Here is a 22,300-nt window from a genome sequence, read left to right as displayed (position 1 = left end):
AATTTTGGCCACTTACTGGTGGGCCATATGCGGCGGGTCTTCGGTATCGCCTGACATGCTCAAATTGGTGCGAAGAATATGGAATCAACATTGTCGTCAGAGCTCCAAATGTCACAATCACAAAGAGACAAGTGTGCAAATGATTTTTTAAAGTCACTTTCTACCTTTTAATAGGGTAAAATCAAGGGTTAATAAGTGGGGCATAAATTTTACTCCTACTTTTTCATTTTTAACCTCATCAACATGATTTTTTTTGGGAGATGAATCAATAATGTTCATACAACGCAGTCAATATGAACTCATATCACAATTAATTCAAAAATGCTCATCAACTTGACAACTTTTTACTAGATCCTTGATTCATCTCCTTAGGCAGCATCACAATATCGTTCATCAAATCTACATCTGGGACATCATATTGATCAGATTTTGGCAAGCATATCCAACAATTTTTCTTTGAATCAACATGTGCACACACGCCACTTCAAAAAGGGGCAACATGTAGATGTATAAATCTGACCACTTTCCTAAATAAATGTTTAATATTTATTTTAACCCCATTCCCCCTATTAATTAAATTCTATTTAATTAATTTCTTCGTTTTCATCTATTTGATTAAATAAATTACTCAATTTATTTAATTAAATTTACCTAAACCTTTTCAAGCCTTTAATTAAATAAATCACTTATTTAATTAATTCCCCTCTCCTTTTTAATTAAATTGATTCTTGCAAATAAATAAATCTAATTTATTTATAAAATCCTCCCACTTGTATTTATGCAAGTTACATCTATTTTGGTTGAAATAAAGTAATTTTATTTTAATTAAAATCATTTTCCCTCATCCACTTGCATTTTCCTACATCTCCCACTTGTCTCCTAAACCCCTTCTAGATTCTTCTAATCACTTCCAATTTAACCTAATTCATCTCCCAATTATTGTCACATTCCTAAGCAAAGAGATGTCACTTTTCAAAGCCTCCAAAGTCTTCAATAACCATTGAAGGCTTTATGTCTTCAAATGGTTAACCTCTAAAAGTCTTCCAAACTATTAAGGCTCTTACATAACCAGTTATGGTTAACTCACCTTTGACCTTTGGTTAGAGACTTTCCTCTAACTTAACAATCCTTTTGACTCAAGGGTCTCATCAAGCATTTATGGCTTTAACCTTGGTTATCCTATTAACCCTTGCACAAGAGTTTACCCCTTGGGTAAAACCTTTATCTAATGGATAACTCTAACCTAACCTTAACCCTTATCTCCTAGGGTAACCTTCATGTCTTCTTAAGAATTTAATGCTTCTTGCATCTCCTCTCAAACAACCTCTTGTTGACAATTGTCACCATTTCATTGGTGAAAATTGTAAACATGGATTGATTAACATTCAATCCTAGCCCTTGTTAAGATTATTCAATCTTAACCATCCATTGTCCAAATTTCCCTATAAATAGAGCTCTCATTCCTCATTTGTATATCATCCAAGTTTCATGCATCTATATTATAGTCTAATTTATTAAGCATTTTAACCTCTATTTGTTAAAATATCATCATAAATATTTAAAAGCATTTCATTTCCATATCATAGAATATTTATGCTAGGCTAGTATATCATGTTAGGATAATTTGTTAATATTTTACCATATCATTATCTTCATCATCGTAGTTTTAACATATCATATATGTCTTAGAATGCATTCATGCATATAGGTCAAATATCACTCGTTCTTTGAGTTGTCATTTCTAAGTCATTTGCTCAATGATCTGAGAGCAAAACATCGACTTTAGGGATCCCGTGAGATAGAGAACAATGGGACACCCCTTGGGAAATTGAACTAGTTCAATTAGTTCATATACTTACACCAAGAGTCTCATTGGTGTGTAGGTTTTCTGATCTCGAGTTATTCATTTTGGTCACCACATTTTCTCGCATACACCTAGTATAAGGTATAATAGGACTAGTATGTTGAGTGAAGTGCAACATGAGTAGATGTAGCTAATACTTCGGTAATGTTTTCTTATCTGGTTACCAAGCATCACGAGGACACAACCTCTATGTGGGAGGTTTTCATGACAACCCCGTATTTGAATGTTGGAGTTGATATTGAGCCTCACAACTCCCAAGAATCACTTACAATAAAAACACCAATCACATCTAGAGAGGAAAAGCTATGATTGCAAGCTACCCAACTTTGAGATTTGATCTAGAAAAACATTTGATATTGAAATGAATATGAATTAAACTAGATTAACTAGATTACATTGTACACTAATGAATGTTTATAAAAGCATAAAGTAAAAGGAGACCTAATTAATAATTTAATAATAAATTAGGTGATTGTCTATTTTACTCCAACATTATATACCTATTACGAAATTTTTTATTTGAAGTAAAATTATGCTAGAATGATTATTACTATTGATATTTGGCGTAACTTTCTAGTTTAATAAAATGATCATAATCATTATCTATAATGGTGTAGTCGCATATGCATATTATATATTTTATGTTAAATAAGTTCATGTGTATGTTCATGTAATTTGTTTTTCAATGTAATCTTTAAGTTTAAATGTCTATAGGTCACAGTTCATTTAATTCATTTTATTTAAAATGTTTAAAACATATTTGTACAATGTTTCATCTTGTTTGTGGCATACATTGTATATGGACTTGTTTTAAAGTCAATTTAATGTACACACACACACACACACACACACACACACATATTCATATATTTCACATCACATCTAGATATGGCTTCTAGTAGTTCACGACATTTTTCTTCTGAGCTGAGTGTGGATCTTGATCCTCAGCAGACCTCATGTAGGTTTGAGACTCTTGAGAGTACTCCTGAAAATTCAGAGAATGCTTGTACTCAAACTATTTGGAGAATGCAATCCTCTCTAGTGCAGTTACAACGAACTTTAAATAACACTCATGTGTTGGCCAATAGGGATAAATTAGAACATATTAGAGATGAGCTGATGTGTATGATTGAGCTTGCTCAATCATACAATCCATATGATGACCCTCACATTAAGCATTTTTATAGGACCTTATCTCACATTGTCTATGGCACGGTTAAATGGAAAACAATAGATAGAGATGTTTCTGCAGTGAATGTGAAATCCATGTTCCCATTTTACATGGAAATGGCTATAGTTAGAGGATATTGGGTCACTAGATGTGAGGATCCTATTGTTGCACCATTCATATATCCTAGATGATTTGCGACACATCATAGGTGGTCGCAGAAGGATCAGCTGCCACAGTATTTTTGCAAACAATTGTATATAGAATTTCATCTAGGATATGATGTTGATTACACAAACTTTCCACGACATGCTGGGCAGGGTAGGGGCAAATTTGTAGACAGTTTTAAACACCGTGATACACAATCCCCTAGTAAGAGGGTAATGGTGGGTGAGAACCTTTCATTTTTTCTGAAAGGTTTGGATTTGGTCACGGGTGGTGCTGATGATATGGAAGCTAAAGAGGCATGCATTGGCATGTATTCTAGCATTTCCAACATTGCTACTTAGGTTGATGAGATATTTACATTAGTAGCAAGATAAAAGACCCTTATAATGGCGGTTTAACTAACAACTCAAAAAAAAGAGAACATACATCACATGGATGTAAAGATTTCCTTTTTAAATAGGTAAGTAGGAGAGGAAGTCCAAGTCCAAACAACCCTAAATTTTTGAAGTGGAAGAAGTATTTCTATGCCCTTAAGTGAGCACCAAGAATATGATATGCTAAGATTGATAGATATTTTCAATATAATATACGTTTATATGTTGATAATTTGTTGTATATAAGTAACAATTCTAAAATGAAATATAAGTTCAAAATTGTTACAATGAATTACTTTAGAATTAAATATTCAGATCTCATACAATACTTTCTAACAATGGCAGTTCATAAAAAATGGAGTTTTCATTTGTAAAACAACATATGCAAAAGATATGTAGAAAAAACTCAATATGGTTGATTGTTACCAATCTCTACTCAAACTACTCATGGAGTTGTACTTTGTTGAGAGGATGATGCTGAAATAATTTATGAAACAACTTAAAAAGAATGTTGGAAGTTGAATTGTTTTTGTTCAAAAAAACCTAGATATTGCTTCTTTTGTTTCTTTTATTTTAAGGTATATAAATCATATAAATATAATTAAAGAGGATATTGAGATATTTCAATATGTAAAAAGTAAATGGGTGTTAATATTCAATAATATGTTTCTAAAATATTTGAATTTCTTGACTTTAGTGATTCTAATTGGAGATGTAGTTTGGATGACCAGAAATTTGCATCCAATAATTATTTTTCACTTCATTTAAATTTCTTTGTGAAAATAAAGAAAGAAAAGTTTGGTTGCTTTTTTATCTATAATAGTCATTTTTGCAAGTACACAAACACTATTGCTCCAAAAGTAAGTTTTAGAAAATATTGAAAAAAAATAAATTTAACCTACCATAATTCTGTCATAACATGAGTGCAATTAAATATGCCAAAAAGTCAAGAAACCTATCCAAAGACTCGAGCACATCTTATAGATATATTTTTATAGTGCCATAACATGAGTGCAATTATGTTTGCCAAGAAGCCAAGAAACCTATACAAAGAATCGAGAACATCTTACAGATATATTTACATAAGTGCTTCCAAAAATTCAATTATTAAAGATCCGAGACCATCTTTTGTGTGCACTCAACGTCAAAGAAACGTATGTTTATAAGTGATGTTGCTACACAATTGAAATTTAAACAAACAATTTTCACATGAAATATTTTAAAAAGCTACTAATAAACACTAGTTCCAATGCTTTTTTGAGTGCTTTATCTGCCAATTTGAAAGCTGTGTAATTAAAGAATGAAATACAATTTTTCAATTGTACACCAAGGAAAAATTTTAATTGTTCTTTGCTTTTCTTGGGGCTTAGTCTTTCTATAAGACAGGCATTGTGTATGTAAAACCAGGAAATTAGTAAATAGAGAAAAAGGTTTGTGATTTCAGAGCAGCAATACAGTCTTTTGTTTCAAGAATTCTGAGCAATTCAGTTTGTGCTGTCTATTATGATTTATTTTGTATATCGAATAATCAATGCTGTAATTTTTTTGGTGGTACGATTTGCTCTCAGACGACTCAAGGAACAGCGAGTGTATATTTGATCTATTTTTCTGAATTTTCAATGTTGTAAATTCTTTTTGCTGTTAGAATTTATCTTCTATTGGTTTTAGCAGTAAGAGATGAGCAAAATCTTCAGTTTAGGCATCACTCTAAAATTCAAAATCAGAAAGATATTAATGGCATTATCTATTTTTTACTTCAAGCTCAGATGACTGGATTATGGATGACCAACTACCTATTTATTCCAGTAAATTTTAACATTTCTAAGCATTCAAGAGGTACTGGAAAACAAAAGAAAGAATTTCTACTCTGTTGTCAATAATAGATTAAGATATTGAATTCGGCACCATGATATCGAGTCAAGCATTATATGCCTAGCACAGCATATCACAGGCTTTTGCCAACAACTTATTGAAAATTTCAAATTAAAGTTATTCAATTTAACATAAAAACTTTTTGGAAATATATTCGCTTACTTTTAAAATACCAAAATTTTATCACCGAAAATTCTAGCACATGATTCAAACTTATAAGAAAAAAAATTAAAAAATATTCTTATGCTTTGGCTTCTTTAAATGTTGAAGTCTGATCTTTACAAGTAAGGGTATTATAAGGGCAACCATAAGACGCTTTGAAATATGCTCTTAGATCCATTTTCAATCTAATTAAATCCTATTAAAAAAAAATGAGCATGGTAGCTTCAATGGAATTTTTAGATTTCCTAAGAATTAAGTTTGATGTGTATGATCTGGTTAATAGAGTTCAACTTCACGAACTTTACAGTGCCTTAAACGAGTTACAGAAACACAGAGACCATAGAATGCCCTCGAATTCAAGACAGGCTGCACACACAAGTCACTTGATTAAAAAAATTTCTTTTGAGGTAAAGAAGAATAGTTAGGAGAAGATATCATCATGAAAATTACGTGAGATTAAGGGTGAGATTAAAGTTAGTTTGAGACAGATCTTGTTGAGTTGCAGCGTATGTTTCCAATATATCACTGGCTTCTTCCATGATGTCAATATCAAGGTGGGATGCCTTGTGACTTCTACTAATCTGCATCATATTTAGAATTCCATTCTGGTCAAAAGCAAAAGAAAGATTATGATGGCAGTGCGTAGAAGGATGGGACAGTTTGTTACTTTTTTATTCAGCTCAGCGTTTTCCAGTTTGAGTGACTTTTCCTGCGTTAAAAGTAAAATCATTAGTCATAAAATAAAGCAACTTCAGTGCAGGTGTGATTTATAGAAGCTCTTCTTATGCATTGTATAGCAATTCCAATTTAAGATGCAAAACATATCAAAAGAAAATCAGATTAAGCTAAAATGTGATTTAGTACATGATCGATTTCAGAGATGTCAAAACCCATCCGAATCTATTAGAGGAATCCTCAAGATCAGTTGACAAAACCACCCTCTTCGTCTATTCCACGATGATACACCAAAAAAGGCTATTCGTGGAGATCATCTGGAAGGTATGTTACTAGAAACGAGAAACGAGAAACGCAACGGCAACGGCAATGTGACAAGAAATGAAAGTTTAAAAAGTTGCATATAAAAAATGGATTTTTAATATATATATATATATAATTAATTTTAAAAATAAAAATTATAAAACATATATCTCTATAAAAATTATAAACATTCTTTGATTTCATTCTTTCATTTTAAAATAATTTGTATAAAACATTTCACACAATAAGTATAATAAAATCAGGAGGACAAAAATAAATTTGTGTGATACTTAACTTGGCTTACAAAAATTGCAAATTAATGTAAACTCCAGCTTGGACTTTATTGGCATTTATAAACTAATGTAAACTCTATCTAGAAGTTGGGGAAGTTTTTATTTAAATTTTAACGGCAACTGCTAGAAAAATGAAAATCACGGGTAAAACAGCCGTAACAGAAACCCATTTCTGCCTCCCTCGCGTTTCTGGTAACTAGGTCTCGAAGTCAATGTGGCGAAGACATTACAAAAACCAGTAAAATTTGTAGAACCAGTTCCTAAATGACCCGGAACAAGAATTGCAAACTACTGAAACACATACCAAACCTACAACAGAAAAGGCTGCCCATTGAATTTCATACCTCAGATACAGTATGAGTGTTGAATCAGATCAAGACATTGGGTAGTCCTCAAATCAGCCTTGGAGAAAGACTTAGGAAATGTATGAGTTTGAATTTCATACCTCAGATAGTGTATGAGTGTTGAATCAGATCAAGACATTGGATAGTCCTCAAATCAGCCTCAGAGCAAGACTTAGGAAATGTATGAGTTTTGAATCAGATCAAGACAGAGGCTAAAAGCTCATTGAACCCTATCATGCAGGACGACGTGCTGAATGATTTCACAAGACAATCCATAACCAATCAAAATTACTAGAGAGAGTATAAATTAGAGGTCAGGGACTTGAGATGGTCAAAAATTGTCTAAGGTATGAAAAAATGGTAGAGACAATTCTAGTAAGTCACTTCTACAGATTTGCTAAACTGACTTAAGTATCAAAGAGATAGAGAAAACTCCAGAAAATCACTTTTCTTTTCCTGATTTTCCTAAACTAGACTGAGGCAGGAAAAGTGGTAGAAGGTCACAAAGCATTTTTTTGGGTCCACTAAAAAAATCAAATTTCACGTGGCAAGAGTTCCTCATGCATGGACTTTCTAAATTATAAACCATTTTAAACTGGTGAGTGCCTAGCGGTTAAATTTAGATGCAAATTTATCATCCTTCTTCACCACATTGATTCATTCATAGTAACCTCCAGCTGAATATTCATACAAAACAGTGATTCTAGGCAGACTCTCAGCAAGTTACAGGTTTAAAGGATCTGAAGGTAATTTTAGTAGATTTTTTATTTCGTAATAAAGCGCCTAGGGTTTTCCACAATCTTGATGGAAACAAAAACAGGAGAAAATAACAAACTCAGAAATCATATTGAACATCATAGAACTTTACATTGAATATTTCCTAGCAGCTCTGCGGAGCTGGGCTCTGCTGAGAGAGTGAGTAACAATTTGCATTACATCTTATATATAGCCAATATGAGGAGATTAAAATTGATGTCTTAGTCTACACGGTAGTTGTGAGGATAAGAGAGCGATAAATAACAGATAAATATCTGGATTGTCGGTAGGGAGAGACATCTAGAATGTAGTGGAAGCTGTTGCTTTAATGGCTGTGTTTGACAATTGATTTGGTGGGAGAAATTAATACTTACTAATACTCCCCTTTAATTTCTACCACAAATTCTGATTACATTCTTAGTCTCTTTCACTGATGCAGCATCTAAAATCTTTTAGATATACAGATCGAACCTAGGATATCCCATGCAGCTATTGGGACATAGTTTGTAGACTCGTGGGACTCGTCATAGACTCGTCTAGGCTTGCGAATCTGTTGGCGGGCTAAGTCGACTCACCAAGGACTCGCAATCTGAGTCCAGACGAGTACTGGCACAAGACTCACGAGTCCGATAAGAAGACTCGCGTCAGAGCGCAACACACCCAGGCAGAGTTAAAAAGTGTTTTTAAAATTTTTTTCACTCATTTGGCATTTGTATTTGCTCAAAACAGGTTTGTAGGGTTTGAAGAAGGAGAGGAAACAAGATCAAAACAGCAAAAGAGATCTAGATAAGAAAATTTCTGCTTTTGTTTTTCATTTCCATGTTTTGAAAATCAAAAAAATCTTAAAAAATAGGGGATATGCTGCCAAAAAAAATTTCTATTTCCCTTCCTAACTTTTTCCTTATATTTTTTTTAAATGATTCATTATCATTTTTTTTTGTTGATTTTCCACAAAACCCTACTGATTTTTCTATTTTTTCATGTTAAAACAGCAATAGCAAGTTCAACTCCAACACCAAGGGCAACCCCAAAGCCAAGAAGACAAAAAGACCAAAAGACCAAAAGACAAAGCATGGAAGTATGGGATACCGAGAAACAAGGGGGAGGTCACTTGCGCCGAATGTAGCAAATGGATGACTAGTGGAATCAATAGATTAAAATACCACCTTGCACAAATACCTAGACAAGGTGTCGAGATATGTGACAAAATAAATCCGGAGATTGTTAGAGAGATGAAAGCCCTTCTTGTTGAGTATGATATGCAAAAGGAAGAAAGGCAAAAACCAAAAGAAACCATAGTAGTTGTTGTTGGGCAATAAGGTGTTGTCCACCTTGCATAATAATGTGGTAATTGTAATATTTATTATGTGATGTTGCACATGGGCATGTAACATGTAGAGATTCCCTTGGAATGTTCTCGGAGCCACTTGATGAGTTGTATTATAACATTGGGATTATTATATTGTAATTATTTAATATTAAGGAAAATATTTAAAAAGGAAAAAACTTAGTACCCAATATTAAATGTGGGGTCAAGGGGTAGGTAATCAAATGGTTTTACTTTACCACTAGTTGTTTTTGTGTGAGCTTGGGTCTATAAAAGCAAGAACATGTTTAGTGGTTAAAGTTGGCTACTAGATTTGGGCTATCATTGTATTGTCCTTTGGAGGTTTGCATTTGTGAAGCATGGCATTGGATGTGAGGATTCATGCTTCGACACATGAGAATGCATTGGAGGGCTTGATGGTTCAAAGGTATTCATTGTAACTTTATATTGCTTTATGGTTGATTAATATAATGGAGTATGGATGCTTTTGGAGGCTGGGTTTTTCCCTTCTTCTTGCGTTATCTTGTGGCTTGTCTATTTTGATCTTTGCATTATGGTGATTTTGTAATCTTGTATGCATGCTTTTCTCTCATTGGTTATGTAGGAAATGGATTAAATATAAGTGGATTTAAAGCATTATTTCCTAACATTGCAATGATTCCCACATTGTCCACTTCGGGTCCCCTTGGTTACACTCGTGGAAGCCTAAATTTATGTCAACCACTTTCATCTTTTGGTGACAATGAGTATGAGGCTATTGAGACTCCTCTTAGATCAGATCCTAATTACTTTGTTCCACACAATGTTCCAGGAGCACAACCTTTACTTGAAGGTACATGATGGAAAAGAGAGAAGCATGAGCAAGCAAAGATAGCAACAACAAACTTTTGGTATTATAATAATTTACCTCTCAATACGGTGAATAATCCATATTGACAAGGTTTGGTTAATGCATTTATAGTTGCAGGTAAGGGGTTTAAGGCCCCAACAGGTAGATACTTTAGTGGGCCATTGCTAGATCAAATCGTCAAAAATACACAAGTTTTGGTTGATGATAAAAAAAGATATTGGAGGAGAAAATGATGCATCATTTTATCAGATGGATGGATAGATGGATGAAATATGAATCTCCTCAACTTCTTGGTGGCTTCAAATGGTGCAATAGTATTCCTAAAGTCTTTTGATGTCTCAAAAGAAAATAAAAATGCAGAAACTTTGTGTAATCTATTGGATGGAGTGATCTAGGAAGTTGGAGTTGAAAATGTTGTCCAAATTATCATAGGCTACGCAGCTGCATATGTAGTTGCAGGTAGAATGCTTATGGAGAGGCACCTTACAATTACATGGAGTCCTTGTGTTGCACATTGCTTGGAATTATTGTTAGAGGATATTGGGAAGATTGGATGGGTGAAAAGGGTGGTTGAAGATGCAAAATGTGTCACCAAATTCATCTACAATCATACTTGGGTCCTTGCTTTAATGAGAAAACACACAAATGGCAAGGACCTTGTGCGCCATGGAGTGACATGATTTGCTAGCCACTTCCTCACTTTGCAAAGCATTATTGGTGTCATTCCTCATCTTGAGTAAATGTTTGTGTTGGATGCTTGGTTGGAGTCTACATACTCTAAAAGAGCTAAAGCGAAGAAGATTGTAAGCATTGTTTTTTATGAAGGGTTCACCAAAAGTGGAGAGGAGTTGATTGGGGTAAGTAACAAACACACCTGTAAACTTTATGTACAAGATAATCTATTTGTTGTTTTTTTAGGGGTTAATTTTGTACCTACGTTACCCCAAGTTTCCGGGACGGGGCAACGGGGGGGACAAGGGGACGAGTTTCCGGGACGGCAAATTTTTTTGCCAAATTTGGGGACGGGGGGACAAGGAGACGAGTTTCCGGGACGGCAAATTTTTTTGCCAAATTTGGGGACGGGGGGGGACGGCAAAGGGGACGGCTATATAAAATATAGGGAAAATTTAAAATATATAGGAAAATTCTAAATGTTCATATGAAACATGGATAAAGCATGCATCTATACATTATATTCATATGAAAACATGGATATATCATGTGTATGATACTATGAAAACATTTTAGAATGCAAACATCGAACATACAACATTATCAATAGACTCAATACTCAATATGCACTCATAATTCATAATTTCAATTCATTCACATTGTCAATATGCATATCATTGCAGTTTCCCCCTATATTTTTCGACGAGGGTTTGGGGGCAGCGCCCCTTGCGCGCTCCTTGTTGCGATACAGGGCGGGGTCAAGGGGCAGTGCCCCGCGAGGCCAAAAATACTTTTATTATTTTATATAGGCGTCGGGTGTTATTTTTCTATTAGCAAAAAACCCTTCATGAGATATTTCACTCCCTCAATTACACAAAAAACATCATTAAAAAAAATGAAAATACGACTTTTTTTATTTTAATATTTTTCCCTAGCCCTAGATGTGGGGGACGTCTAGCCATCCCTGGGATGGCTGGGACGTCCCCAATCCATCCCCAGCAGTCCCCGGGACATGCGGACGTCCCCCACAGCTAGGGAAGTCGTCCCCACATTTTGGGGATGTCCCCTCAAAATTCTAACAATTTGGGGACCGGGGGGGGGACGGCCAAGTCCCCGAAACGTCCCCGGGACTGGGACGGGGGTTTTCAAGTAGGGGACGCATCCTCGGGTTTCCTAGTTTTGTACTAATTTGAAATTTGTTTTCATTTTTTTAGGTGACAAAACCTTTAGTAAGGGTTCTTCGTAAGGTGGATGGAGAGGGTCTATCAATGGGTTTCATTTATGAGGCCATAGATAGGGCCAAAGATGCCATTTCACATTACTATGACGAAAATACAAGAAAATGTGAAATCCTTTGGTGCATCATTGATTGTAGGTGGACAAACAACCTCCACCAACCGATACATACCTTTGCCTACTTCTTGAACCCAAAATTCTACTTCTTTAATTCTTTTAGGGCTTATGAGGAGGTCATGGTAGGTGTTGTTGCATGCATTGATAAGATGGCACCTGATCTTGAGTTGAGAGACAAGGTTCTTGATGTAGGGGCATCCTCAGTTATTGGCAATCTTGCATCAACCAAAAATATTTCCTTTCTGTTTTGCTTTCTGTTTTGTAGTTTCAGCATTTCATTCTGCATTTTCTAGCATTGGCCCATCGGATCTTGAGGACTTGATCATCTACCTTATTCCCAAACCGCGGAGCATTTGGATCATTTTCTGGCAAGTTATCGATTCCGCTTTTCAAGATAGTTTTCTGGCACCGGAACCAGTTGGACCTATTTGCTTTGGTGATCTATCGGATCCCTTTCGTAGCTTGCGAAGCCCTGAACGTTGATTCCGATGTTCCTTGGCATGTGGCCGACCTTCCCTTTGATCCACACTTCATCCTTTAGATTTTTCAAAGGAATTTCTTTGGCGGAGGCTGACCTGGTTGTTTTTACACGTTAGGTCTTGTTTTTCGGCATTTGATCCTTTTTTGGGACGACCGGATCCCTTGGATCGTATAAATCATTGTAATTAAGAATTAGAATTCAGATCGAAGGTGGTAGACAAAACATAGAAGCTAGATCTTCATATTTGAGGTCCCAGTTGTGACCTGTTTTGTAATTGAGCATGTTTTACTAGGCCAGTGAGCCAGTTTCCGTAACGTAGATGTTACCAGTTGATTGTAATCAGTTTTCATGATATAATACATTCTGTTCTGCATTGCCTCCATCATATCCTTGTGTTTCCGTTGTGTTTACCCTTGTTGACCGGCCCAGATTGATCTCTTTGCGGTCCCTCCTAACCGGTGACTGCACCAATGGTATCAGAGCGAGCTTTCGTTTCGAAGATTGTATTGTCCTGAGAAATTTTGTTGTAGGGTGGCGGACTGTGGATCCGACCTACAATTGTAGAGGGCTGGTGTGAAGATGGTGCGAAGAGGAAATAGGAATGGTGGAGCACGTGGGAATGCAGACCCTATTGTGATGGAAATATTACAAGGAGTTATAGCCCGATTGGAAGCCGTTGAGACAGCACAAAGAAGAGGCTGACATATTGAAGATGTGAGTGAAGATGAAGGAGAAGAAGGCCCAACAGAATAAGTAAACCCACCGATGATTGATCCAAATGAAGAGAGGTTTCTGAGGGTTTTGAGTAGGGCAAATACTGAACCTTATTTTACCCCACCAGAATATGATGGAAAGTTGGACTCAGATGCATTAATGGATTGGATCTCGGAGATGGAGAAATATTTTGATTTTGAGAACACTACAGAGGAAAGGAAGATGAACTATGCATGTACGCGGTTGAAAGGTCATGCATCCCTTTGGTGGGAGCATTTGCAGGTTGATAGACAAAGAAGAGGTAAAGAGAAGATCAAAACATGGCATCGGATGGTTGCTAAGTTAAAATCAAAATTTATGTCAGTTGATTATCAAGTGAATTTGTTCCAGAAGTTGCAGAATTTGAAACAGAAGGAATCTACTGTGAAGGAGTACACCAAACCATTCTACAAGTTGAATATCAGATCCGGACATGTTGATGAGGTTGAACAAGTTGTTAAATATTTGAATGGATTGCGGATGTCTATACAAGATAAACTCAGTTTGATCAAATTGCAGTGTTGAAGAGGCTGTTTACCCTCTCGGGTGAATAACTTAAAGCACACAGATAAAACATGTAATGCAGAATAATAATGCCATAGATATCAGATGTTATTCCATTCATCATTGTTTCTCCCTTCATAAGTTACATTCGGAAGTATATAAAGATACCGAGGGGGTGCGAGTGCCAACCGTCGCACCGCAACTGCCACCCCTCGGTTGCCAACTAACCAAGACGATTACAACTTAATTAACTAGTTTTATTTCCGTGTACAATATTGCCGCCAACATCATCCCCCCCAAAAGAAAAGAAGTCATCTCCGGATGACTTAATACAAAATAGAAATGACATTAAACAGAACTGTTGATGCCAGTCGAGCCCGAAACTTATACACTTGCTGCATCCTTGCCTGAACATCCTTTTCTGCTACCATCCGATGCTCTAGTGTGGATTTCACCATTAGTGCTTCCTTTGACATCACAACCCTCCTATGCCTAAACCAAACTTGTCTGCAAAATATGCTTTTCAGTCTCAACCTCTACCAACTGCTACTCAAATGATACTGTCTCCCTAGCCAATTTGTCCTCGATAGCTACCCGCGCTGCCCTCTTGGCATCCAACTCTTGGGTACGCTGGGCTATGTCTCATGCTAGTATTGCCTCCAACCTGGTGGTCAACTCCTCCCGAGCCCTCTCTGCATCCACCAAGGCAACCTCACGTCCAGCTGAGACATACTCCAAGTTCCTCAAGCATACCATTCCTACCTGGGGGTGGCCACAACCCTTTGGCACAAAGGCTAGGAGACACCTCAAATCCTCCATCACACTCCCCAAAGGCTGCTAACTGAACTGAATAACTCTCTACTGTCATACAATTGTGCGGACTTGCAATGCCTTGCCTCAAACTCTGTGTTCTCGCAACCTCCAAATCCGTCTCCCTCTACGGCTTATGGCTTCCCTGCCAATGCTTAGCTGCAGGCTTCTTTCTCACAGTACGGACAACCACAACACTTACCATGACATATCCAATGCCCTCCGTCGAACTCCAACAAGTGTACTGTAGCTCAAAATAAACTGGGGTTTGGGGGCAACGCCCCCAGCGGGGTTGAGGGGCAGCACCCTCGCGGGGTCTGGGGCAATGCCCCAACGGGGTCGAGGGGTAGCGCCCCTCGCAGGGTCTGGGGCAGCGCACATCATTTATGTGATATTTTAAGGTGTCCAAACCCTTCTTCTCCATGGCGCACATCATTTCTGTGATATTTTAAGGTGTCAAAACCCTTCTTCTCCACTCTAATATTTTAAGCATCCTGGCTCCATATGTCATCGAATGATTTTTCAATCTAGTCGTCGTCGTTTTTTTTTTTCACTGTAATGTCCTCGATGGCACCCCAGCCACCTTCCCGTGCGGTCAACACCCCTCCACCGTTCGGCTGTGTTTGTTTGTGCGTTGTTGTGCTCGTCTCTCCTTTTTTTTTTTTTTCTTCATTCATTTTTTTTTTGGCGTGGTGCGGGGTTTCCTTCTCCTTTTTCCTTGTGTGGGCTGCAAGGTGCGGGGTTTTGTTTTAAGTGCTGCGTGCGGGTGTCCACCGCACGGTGGCATCCACCACCACTACGGTGGCCCCACGACGACTTCTTCTTTCTTTTTTCTTTTTTTTGCAGTCGTACGGACCCGTACGGCCATACGGTTTTTTTTTTTAATATATAATCTAATTCGGCTCGGGTCCCATGCCACTGGGATCGCCCTTTATCCTTCTCAGTTTTCCTTGTCCGAGAGTCTCCTGCTATGGTCTTGTGCCTCTTGAGTCACCTGCCCGGCCTCTCCAGTCCCCTTCCATCCACTCGGGTCCCCCTCCGGGCTCTCGGGTGTCCGTTTGGCCTCTCGAGTCCCCTGCACGCTTCGTGTGGTAGGGTTTCAATTTGGGCCCGTTGGTGAATGATAGAAATTTCTACCGGAGAAGAGAACCTGATGGCTACCAAAGTGAAAATTTTGGAAAAGATGATAGAAGACAAGATAATAGAGTGTTTAGAGGAACTTGATATAAGTGTGGAGGAGAAGGACATCGTGCTTTCGAATGTAAGAAGACAGAGAACACTGGGAGGATAGCATTGGTAGAAGAAACCGCCACCGGATCAGCTAATAAACTGGAAGATGGAGAATTGTTGATGATGAGGAGAGCTTTGTGTCATACCGGAGGAGATGAGGAGCCTTTGAAGAGGAGGAATTTTTTCAAGACCAGATGTAAGGTATCCGGTAAGTGCTGTAAAGTTGTTATTGATAGTGGTAGTTCAGATAACCTTATTTCAAAAGAAATAGTGAAGAGTTGAATTTGGAAAGATTGAAACACCCTAAGCCTTATCAGATAGCATGGATTCGAGATGATCATAAGCTATTAGTAAGTGAGAAATGTTTGGTGAAATTAAAAATTGGGAATTATCATGATGAAGTCTTGTGTGATATTATGCCTATGGATATTTGTCACCTTTTGTTGGGTAGACCTTGGCAGTTTGATAGACAAGCAATACATAATGGGAAAAAGAAAATATACACTATTGTGGCCAATGGGATGAAGCAAACCTTGTTGCCCTTGGAGGAGCCTTTGAAGAGTGAAGTCTGTACGAATGCTAGAATCTGTTTGGTAGATGGAAGGAAATTCCTGAATAGGATGAGACATGAGAATGTGTGTTTTGCCTTAGTTCCTAAGAGGATTGAGAATCTAGAGCATGAAGAAGAACAACTGGAAGAGATAAAAGAGTTGTTGACAGAGTATGAAGACATTATTTCAGATAATGTGCTTGATGGGTTACCACTTGTGAAAAGTATCAGTCATTGCATAGACCTGATTCTCGGAGCTAGTTTGCCTAACAAAGCTGCACACCAGATGACACCGACAGAGAATGAAGAGTTAAATAGACAAGTGCAGGAGCTGTTGAAGAAAGGTTTGATTAGAGAAAGTTTGAGTCCTTGTGCAATACCAACAGTATTAGCACCTAAGAAGAATGGAGAATGGAGGATGTGTATCGATTCCAAAGCAATAAATAAGATATCAATGAAATACCGGTTTCCTTTGCCTAGGATGGATGAAATAATGGACTGTTTGAGTGGAGCCAAATACTTCACAAAGATAGAATTGAAGTGTGGATATCATCAGATTAGGATCAGAGAAGGAGATGAGTGGAAGTCAACATTCAAGACAAATGAAGGACTGTATGAATGGTTGGTGATGCCTTTTGGGTTAGCTACTGCACCGAGTACTTTCATGAGCCTAATGAATGAGGTACTGAAGAAATTCTTGGATAAGTTTGTTATTGTATATTTGGATGACATTCTAATTTTCAATAAGACAAAAGAGGAGCATTTGTTGCATTTAAGACAAGTTTTGCAGAGGTTGAGAGAAGAAAAGTTGCTGATAAATCTTAAGAAGTGTACTTTCATGAAGGAAGAATTAGTCTATTTGGGATTTGTGATATCTGAGGATGGTTTGAAGATGGACCCTGAGAAAGTAAAAGCAATTGTTGAATGGCCTACACCGAAACACATTGGAGAGGTAAGATCATTTCACGGATTGGCTAGTTTCTATCGGAAGTTTATCATAAATTTCAGTTTTGTTTGTAGTCCTATGACTGAGACAATGAGGGTAGATAGGAAGGAATTCAAGTGGACCACAAGAGCAAACAAAATTTTTGAATTGCTGAAGCAGAAAGTGACTGAGCAGCTTGTGTTAGCTTTATCGGATTTCAAAAAAGTGTTTCAAGTGGATTGTGATGCAAGTGGAACAACAATAGGAGCTGTATTGAGTCAAGAAGGGAGAGCAGTAGCTTATTTCAGTGAGAAGTTGAATGATGCCCGAAGGAGATATTCAATGTATGATCAAGAATTTTACACCATAGTTCAAGCCTTGAAGAAGTGGAGACATTACTTGTTGCCTAAGGACTTTGTGTTGTATACTGATCATCAAGCCTTGCAGTATTTGAACAGTCAGAGTAATTTGAATCAAAGACATATGAGACGGGTAGAATTTTTGCAAAGTTACACCTTTGTGTTGAAGCATAGAAATGGGAAATCTAACAAAGTTGCTTATGCATTGAGTAGAAGAAGGAATTTGTTAACAAAGATGAGAGTGATAGTATTAGGATTTGAGGAGTTGAAGACCTTGTATGATGATTACCTGGATTTTAAAGAACCTTGGAGAGCATGTAGAGAACCGGTTATGGTAGACAGAAGCAAGTGGTTGGATTACTTCATTCAGGATGGGATGTTATTCAGAGGAGTTCAGTTGTGCATACTTAAGAGTTCTATGAGGCAGAATCTGATAAAGGAGAAGCATAGTGGAGGATTAGTCGGACACTTTGGTGTTGATAAAACAATAGCATTGATGAGTGAGCATTACTTTTGGCCCCAGATTCATAAGGATGTTAGGAAACATGTGCAAAGTTGTAGAGTTTGTCAAGTTGCAAAAGGTAGTAGTCAGAATGTGGGATTGTATAAACCTTTGACAGTACCAGAGAGACCTTCGGAGGATATAAGCATGGATTTAATACTAGGATTGCCTAAGACATAGAGAGGGAATGATTCTATATTTGTGGTAGTGGATAGATTCTCGAAGATGGCTCATTTCATACCTTGTAAGAAGACATCAGATGCAATGCATCTAGCTTACCTATTTTTGAAGGAAGTGGTGAGATTGCATGGACTGCCTAAGAGCATAGTTTCAAACATAGATACCAAGTTTATTGGTTATTTTTGGAGAACACTTTGGAAGAGACGAAGAGAGATTTGAAGTTCAATTCTACTTTTCACCCACAGACTGATGGACAGACAGAAATAGTTAACATGAGCTTGGGAAATTTGTTAAGATGCTTAGTTGGAGACAAAACCGAAAGTTGGGATTTGATTCTTGCACAAGCAGCGTTTGCGTACAATAATTCAGTAATCAGGAGTACTGGAAGGACACCTTTTGAGATAGTTACCGGAGCACACCCTAGAGGTATATCAGAATTAAGAGATATCAACAGTGAAGATCAGAGAAGTTCAGAAGTAGAAGACATCGCAGACCACATGACAACCTTGCATATTCAAGTTAAGCAACATTTGGAGGACATGAACAAGTATAAGGAGAAAGCATATGAGAAGAGGAGACATAAGGAATTTGAAGTTGGCGATGAAGTGACGATGTATCTGAGAAAAGAAAGATTCCAAGTTGGAACTTATAACAAGTTCCAGATGAGGAAGTTTGGACCTTGCAAGGTTTTGAGAAAGTTCAGTTCCGGAAATGCATATGAAGTGGAGTTACTGGATAGTCTGAGCATTTCACCTATATTCAACACTTCAAATCTACATCAATATCATGAACCAGAATTCAGTGAGGACAATATTGAAGATTTGGAGAAACAGTTGCCCTGGAAGGAATCGGATCAGATTGAAGACATTTTGGACAGTAGGATTGGGCGTAGTACCCAGAGTAGTCAGTATAAGAAGTATCTTGTGAAGTGGAAAGGTAGACCAGTTGAAGATTCATCTTGGATTTCTCAGGCAGAGGTAGATCGCCTTGGTTTTCCTCTGACCCCAACAAAGTGAGAGACTCACTTTTTCACCAAACCCGAATGTCTGATGCAGGAGCATCCTCGGTTGTTGGCAATCTTGCACAAACAAAAAATATTTCCTTTCTGTTTTGCAGTTTCAGCATTTCATTTTGTATTTTCTGACATTCGCCCACTGGATCTTGAGGACTTGGATTTTGCTTGAGGACTTGATCATCTACCTTATTCACAAACCGCAGAGCATTTGGATCATTTTTTGCCAAGTTATTGATTCTAGTTTCTGAGATAGTTTTCCGGCACCAGAACCAGTTGGACCTATTTGCTTTGGTGATCTATCGGATCCCTTCCGTAGCTTGTGGAGCCCTGAACGTTGATTCTGATGTTCTTTGGCATGTGGCCGACCTTCCGTTTGATCCACACTTCATCCTTTGGGTTTTCCTAAGGAATTTCTTTGGCGGAGACCGACTTGGTTGTTTCTACACATTAGGTCTTGTTCTTCGGTATTTGATCCCTTTTTGGGCCGACCGGATCCCTTGGTGAAGCAAAAATTGGTGAGGAGGGACCTCAAAGAGATCAATCCAGACCGGTCAGCAAGAGTAAACACAAAGATATGATGGAGGCAATGCAGAACAAATTGATTTATTGCATGAAATTCGATTACATCCAACCAGTAACAACTGGGTTACAATATACCGGCTCACAGGTCTCGTAGAATAGGTCACAACCGGGACCTTGAATCTTATAATCTATCTTCTACACGCAGTCTAGCTACGTGATTCTCTGATTGATTCTCATCAATTACATTCTAATGTGTAATTATAAATATATATATATATATCGATCCAAAGGATCTAGTTGGGCCAAAAAGGATCAAAACCCGAAGTACAAGACCTAACGTGCAAAAATAAACAAGGTCTGCCTCCACCAAGAGATTCCACCGGAAAAATCCGAAGGATGAAATGTAGATCACGAGAAACGGTCGGTCACACGCCAAGGAACATTGGAATCAACGCCCAAGGCTCCACAAGCTTTGGAATAGGTTATGGTAGATCACTAGAATAGGTCTCAGGCAACCGGTAACAAAGAAACAATCGGTAACAAGAAACTGTCATGGAAACCGATAGCGATATCTTGCCGGAAAATGATCCAAAAGCGAGGCGGTTTGGAATCAAGAAAGATGATCAAGTCTTCAAGAAGGATCCAACTCCATAGGATCCGACAACCAAAATTGGGACACACAGAAAGGAAAATGTTTTTGGTTGATGCAAGATTGTTGTGAACCGAGGATGCTTCTCCATCACTTGGATCGTATAAATCATTGTAATTAAGCATTAGAATTTAGATCGAAGGTGGTAGACAAGACATAGAAGCTAGATATTAAGATTTGAGGTCCCAATGTTGACCTGTTCTATAATTGAGCATGTTTTAGTAGGCCAGTGAGCCGGTTTTTGTAACCCAGATGTTATCGGTTGATTATAATCAGATTTCATGATATAATACATTTTGTTCTACATTTTCTCCATCATATCCTTGTGTTTTCATTGTGTTTACTCTTGATGACTGGTCCGGATTGATTTCTTTGAGGTCCCTCCTAACTGGTGACTTCACCAGTTCTTGATTAGCTGGAGGTGAGATTTGACATTCGCTATATCTTTATTTATAAATTTGGAAATGTTCATTGTTGAGTTTGACTATTTATTTATGAATTTGGAAATGTTCATTGTTCAAGATCTACAAGAGTGTAGAGGGGAGACACTTCTCTTCCCAACAAGCAATTGATAGAAGAGGAAAATAACAACCAGGTAAAAAATTTAGCTCAATACAATAAGAAAAAAACTCAAAACTTGTTTGTTACATTTTTTTCTCAATTCTAATATTTTAAATTGTTTTTTTGTAGATTTATGGTGCAAGAATTATGGTGTTGGCATGCCTAATATTCAAAAGATATGTTGAATATCCAAGCAACTGAGAGGGGGAGTGAATCAGTTGATTATTTAAATTAATCTTTTATTTTCACATCCAGACCAACCCATAGAATTAACTGAGACAGATATAGCATGAAAACACAAATATACAACAGATCACACAATGAACATCAGATATGACATGGAAAACCCAAGGGAAAAACCACAGAGAATGTTAGTTCTCAATATAAAACACTGGTTAAGGTGATTTTTACAAAGGGTGGCTCACTGTCCAGAAAAAGGCTCACACCCGAAGAAAGAGAGAAAGAAAGAAAGAATCCACCACTGAAACACAATTTGCAAAACCGGATTGCTTCCCGTGTCTCAATACCAACACACTCTCACATATCACCAACAGTTAGATCTTTCCTTTCCAATCTCGCATATCTTCAATAATAATGTCACACTTTTTCCATACTAACTTATCCAGATCATTCTCATATATATACTGTCTCCGCGAAGCATAATCTTCCAAGTCAGCCAAGACAAAGATCTAAAATAGGTCAACACTAAACATTCTGGTGGTGGGAAGGAATGAGAAGTAGACCATACCACAATACACATCATCGATCAAATCAACATGTTACAATCATTACGAATTTCGGACCCAAAACATGACATGCTATGCCAAAGCCGCTACACATCCTCGAATTCTGGACCCAAACATCATTGTTCAAAACACAAAAAATAAGAATGGAACCAAGATACACATGAATACCATCGATCAACACTATATCTAATAACCAGAAATATCTCGATCATCAACAACACATCAACACATCTTCCAAAGCATCAAAGATTCTGGGAACACATATTCTGGATCACCAACACCAAGAACATCAATGACAAACATTATGTTGACATCAATGACAACCATTCATA

At 37.3% G+C, this 22,300-nt stretch overlaps 1 protein-coding gene across 2 annotated transcripts in view; it reads right to left on the bottom strand.

Moving 5' to 3' along the window:
- Positions 1-5,674: 5,674 nt before the first annotated feature.
- The window catches only part of LOC131078181 (truncated transcription factor CAULIFLOWER A-like), a 235,677-nt gene continuing 219,051 nt past the window's right edge, over positions 5,675-22,300 (bottom strand). Inside the window, exons 7-9 of one of the 2 annotated variants that reach the window (XR_009371911.1) lie at positions 6,276-6,317; positions 6,059-6,189; positions 5,675-5,974 (exon numbers count right to left, since the gene is read on the bottom strand). Coding sequence is in view for 1 of the 2 variants with exons in the window: in XM_059218050.1 (XP_059074033.1) it covers positions 6,284-6,317 (34 nt within the window). In the remaining variant the exon portion in view is untranslated. Of the gene's footprint in view, positions 6,190-6,275; positions 6,318-22,300 lie in introns of both variants that reach the window. The other variant, XM_059218050.1, reaches the window with a different exon arrangement.

This window comes from Cryptomeria japonica, chromosome 3 (genome assembly GCF_030272615.1).
Source record: "Cryptomeria japonica chromosome 3, Sugi_1.0, whole genome shotgun sequence".
Classification (NCBI taxonomy): domain Eukaryota; kingdom Viridiplantae; phylum Streptophyta; class Pinopsida; order Cupressales; family Cupressaceae; genus Cryptomeria; species Cryptomeria japonica.
This window is presented reverse-complemented; position numbering and strand designations above follow the sequence as displayed.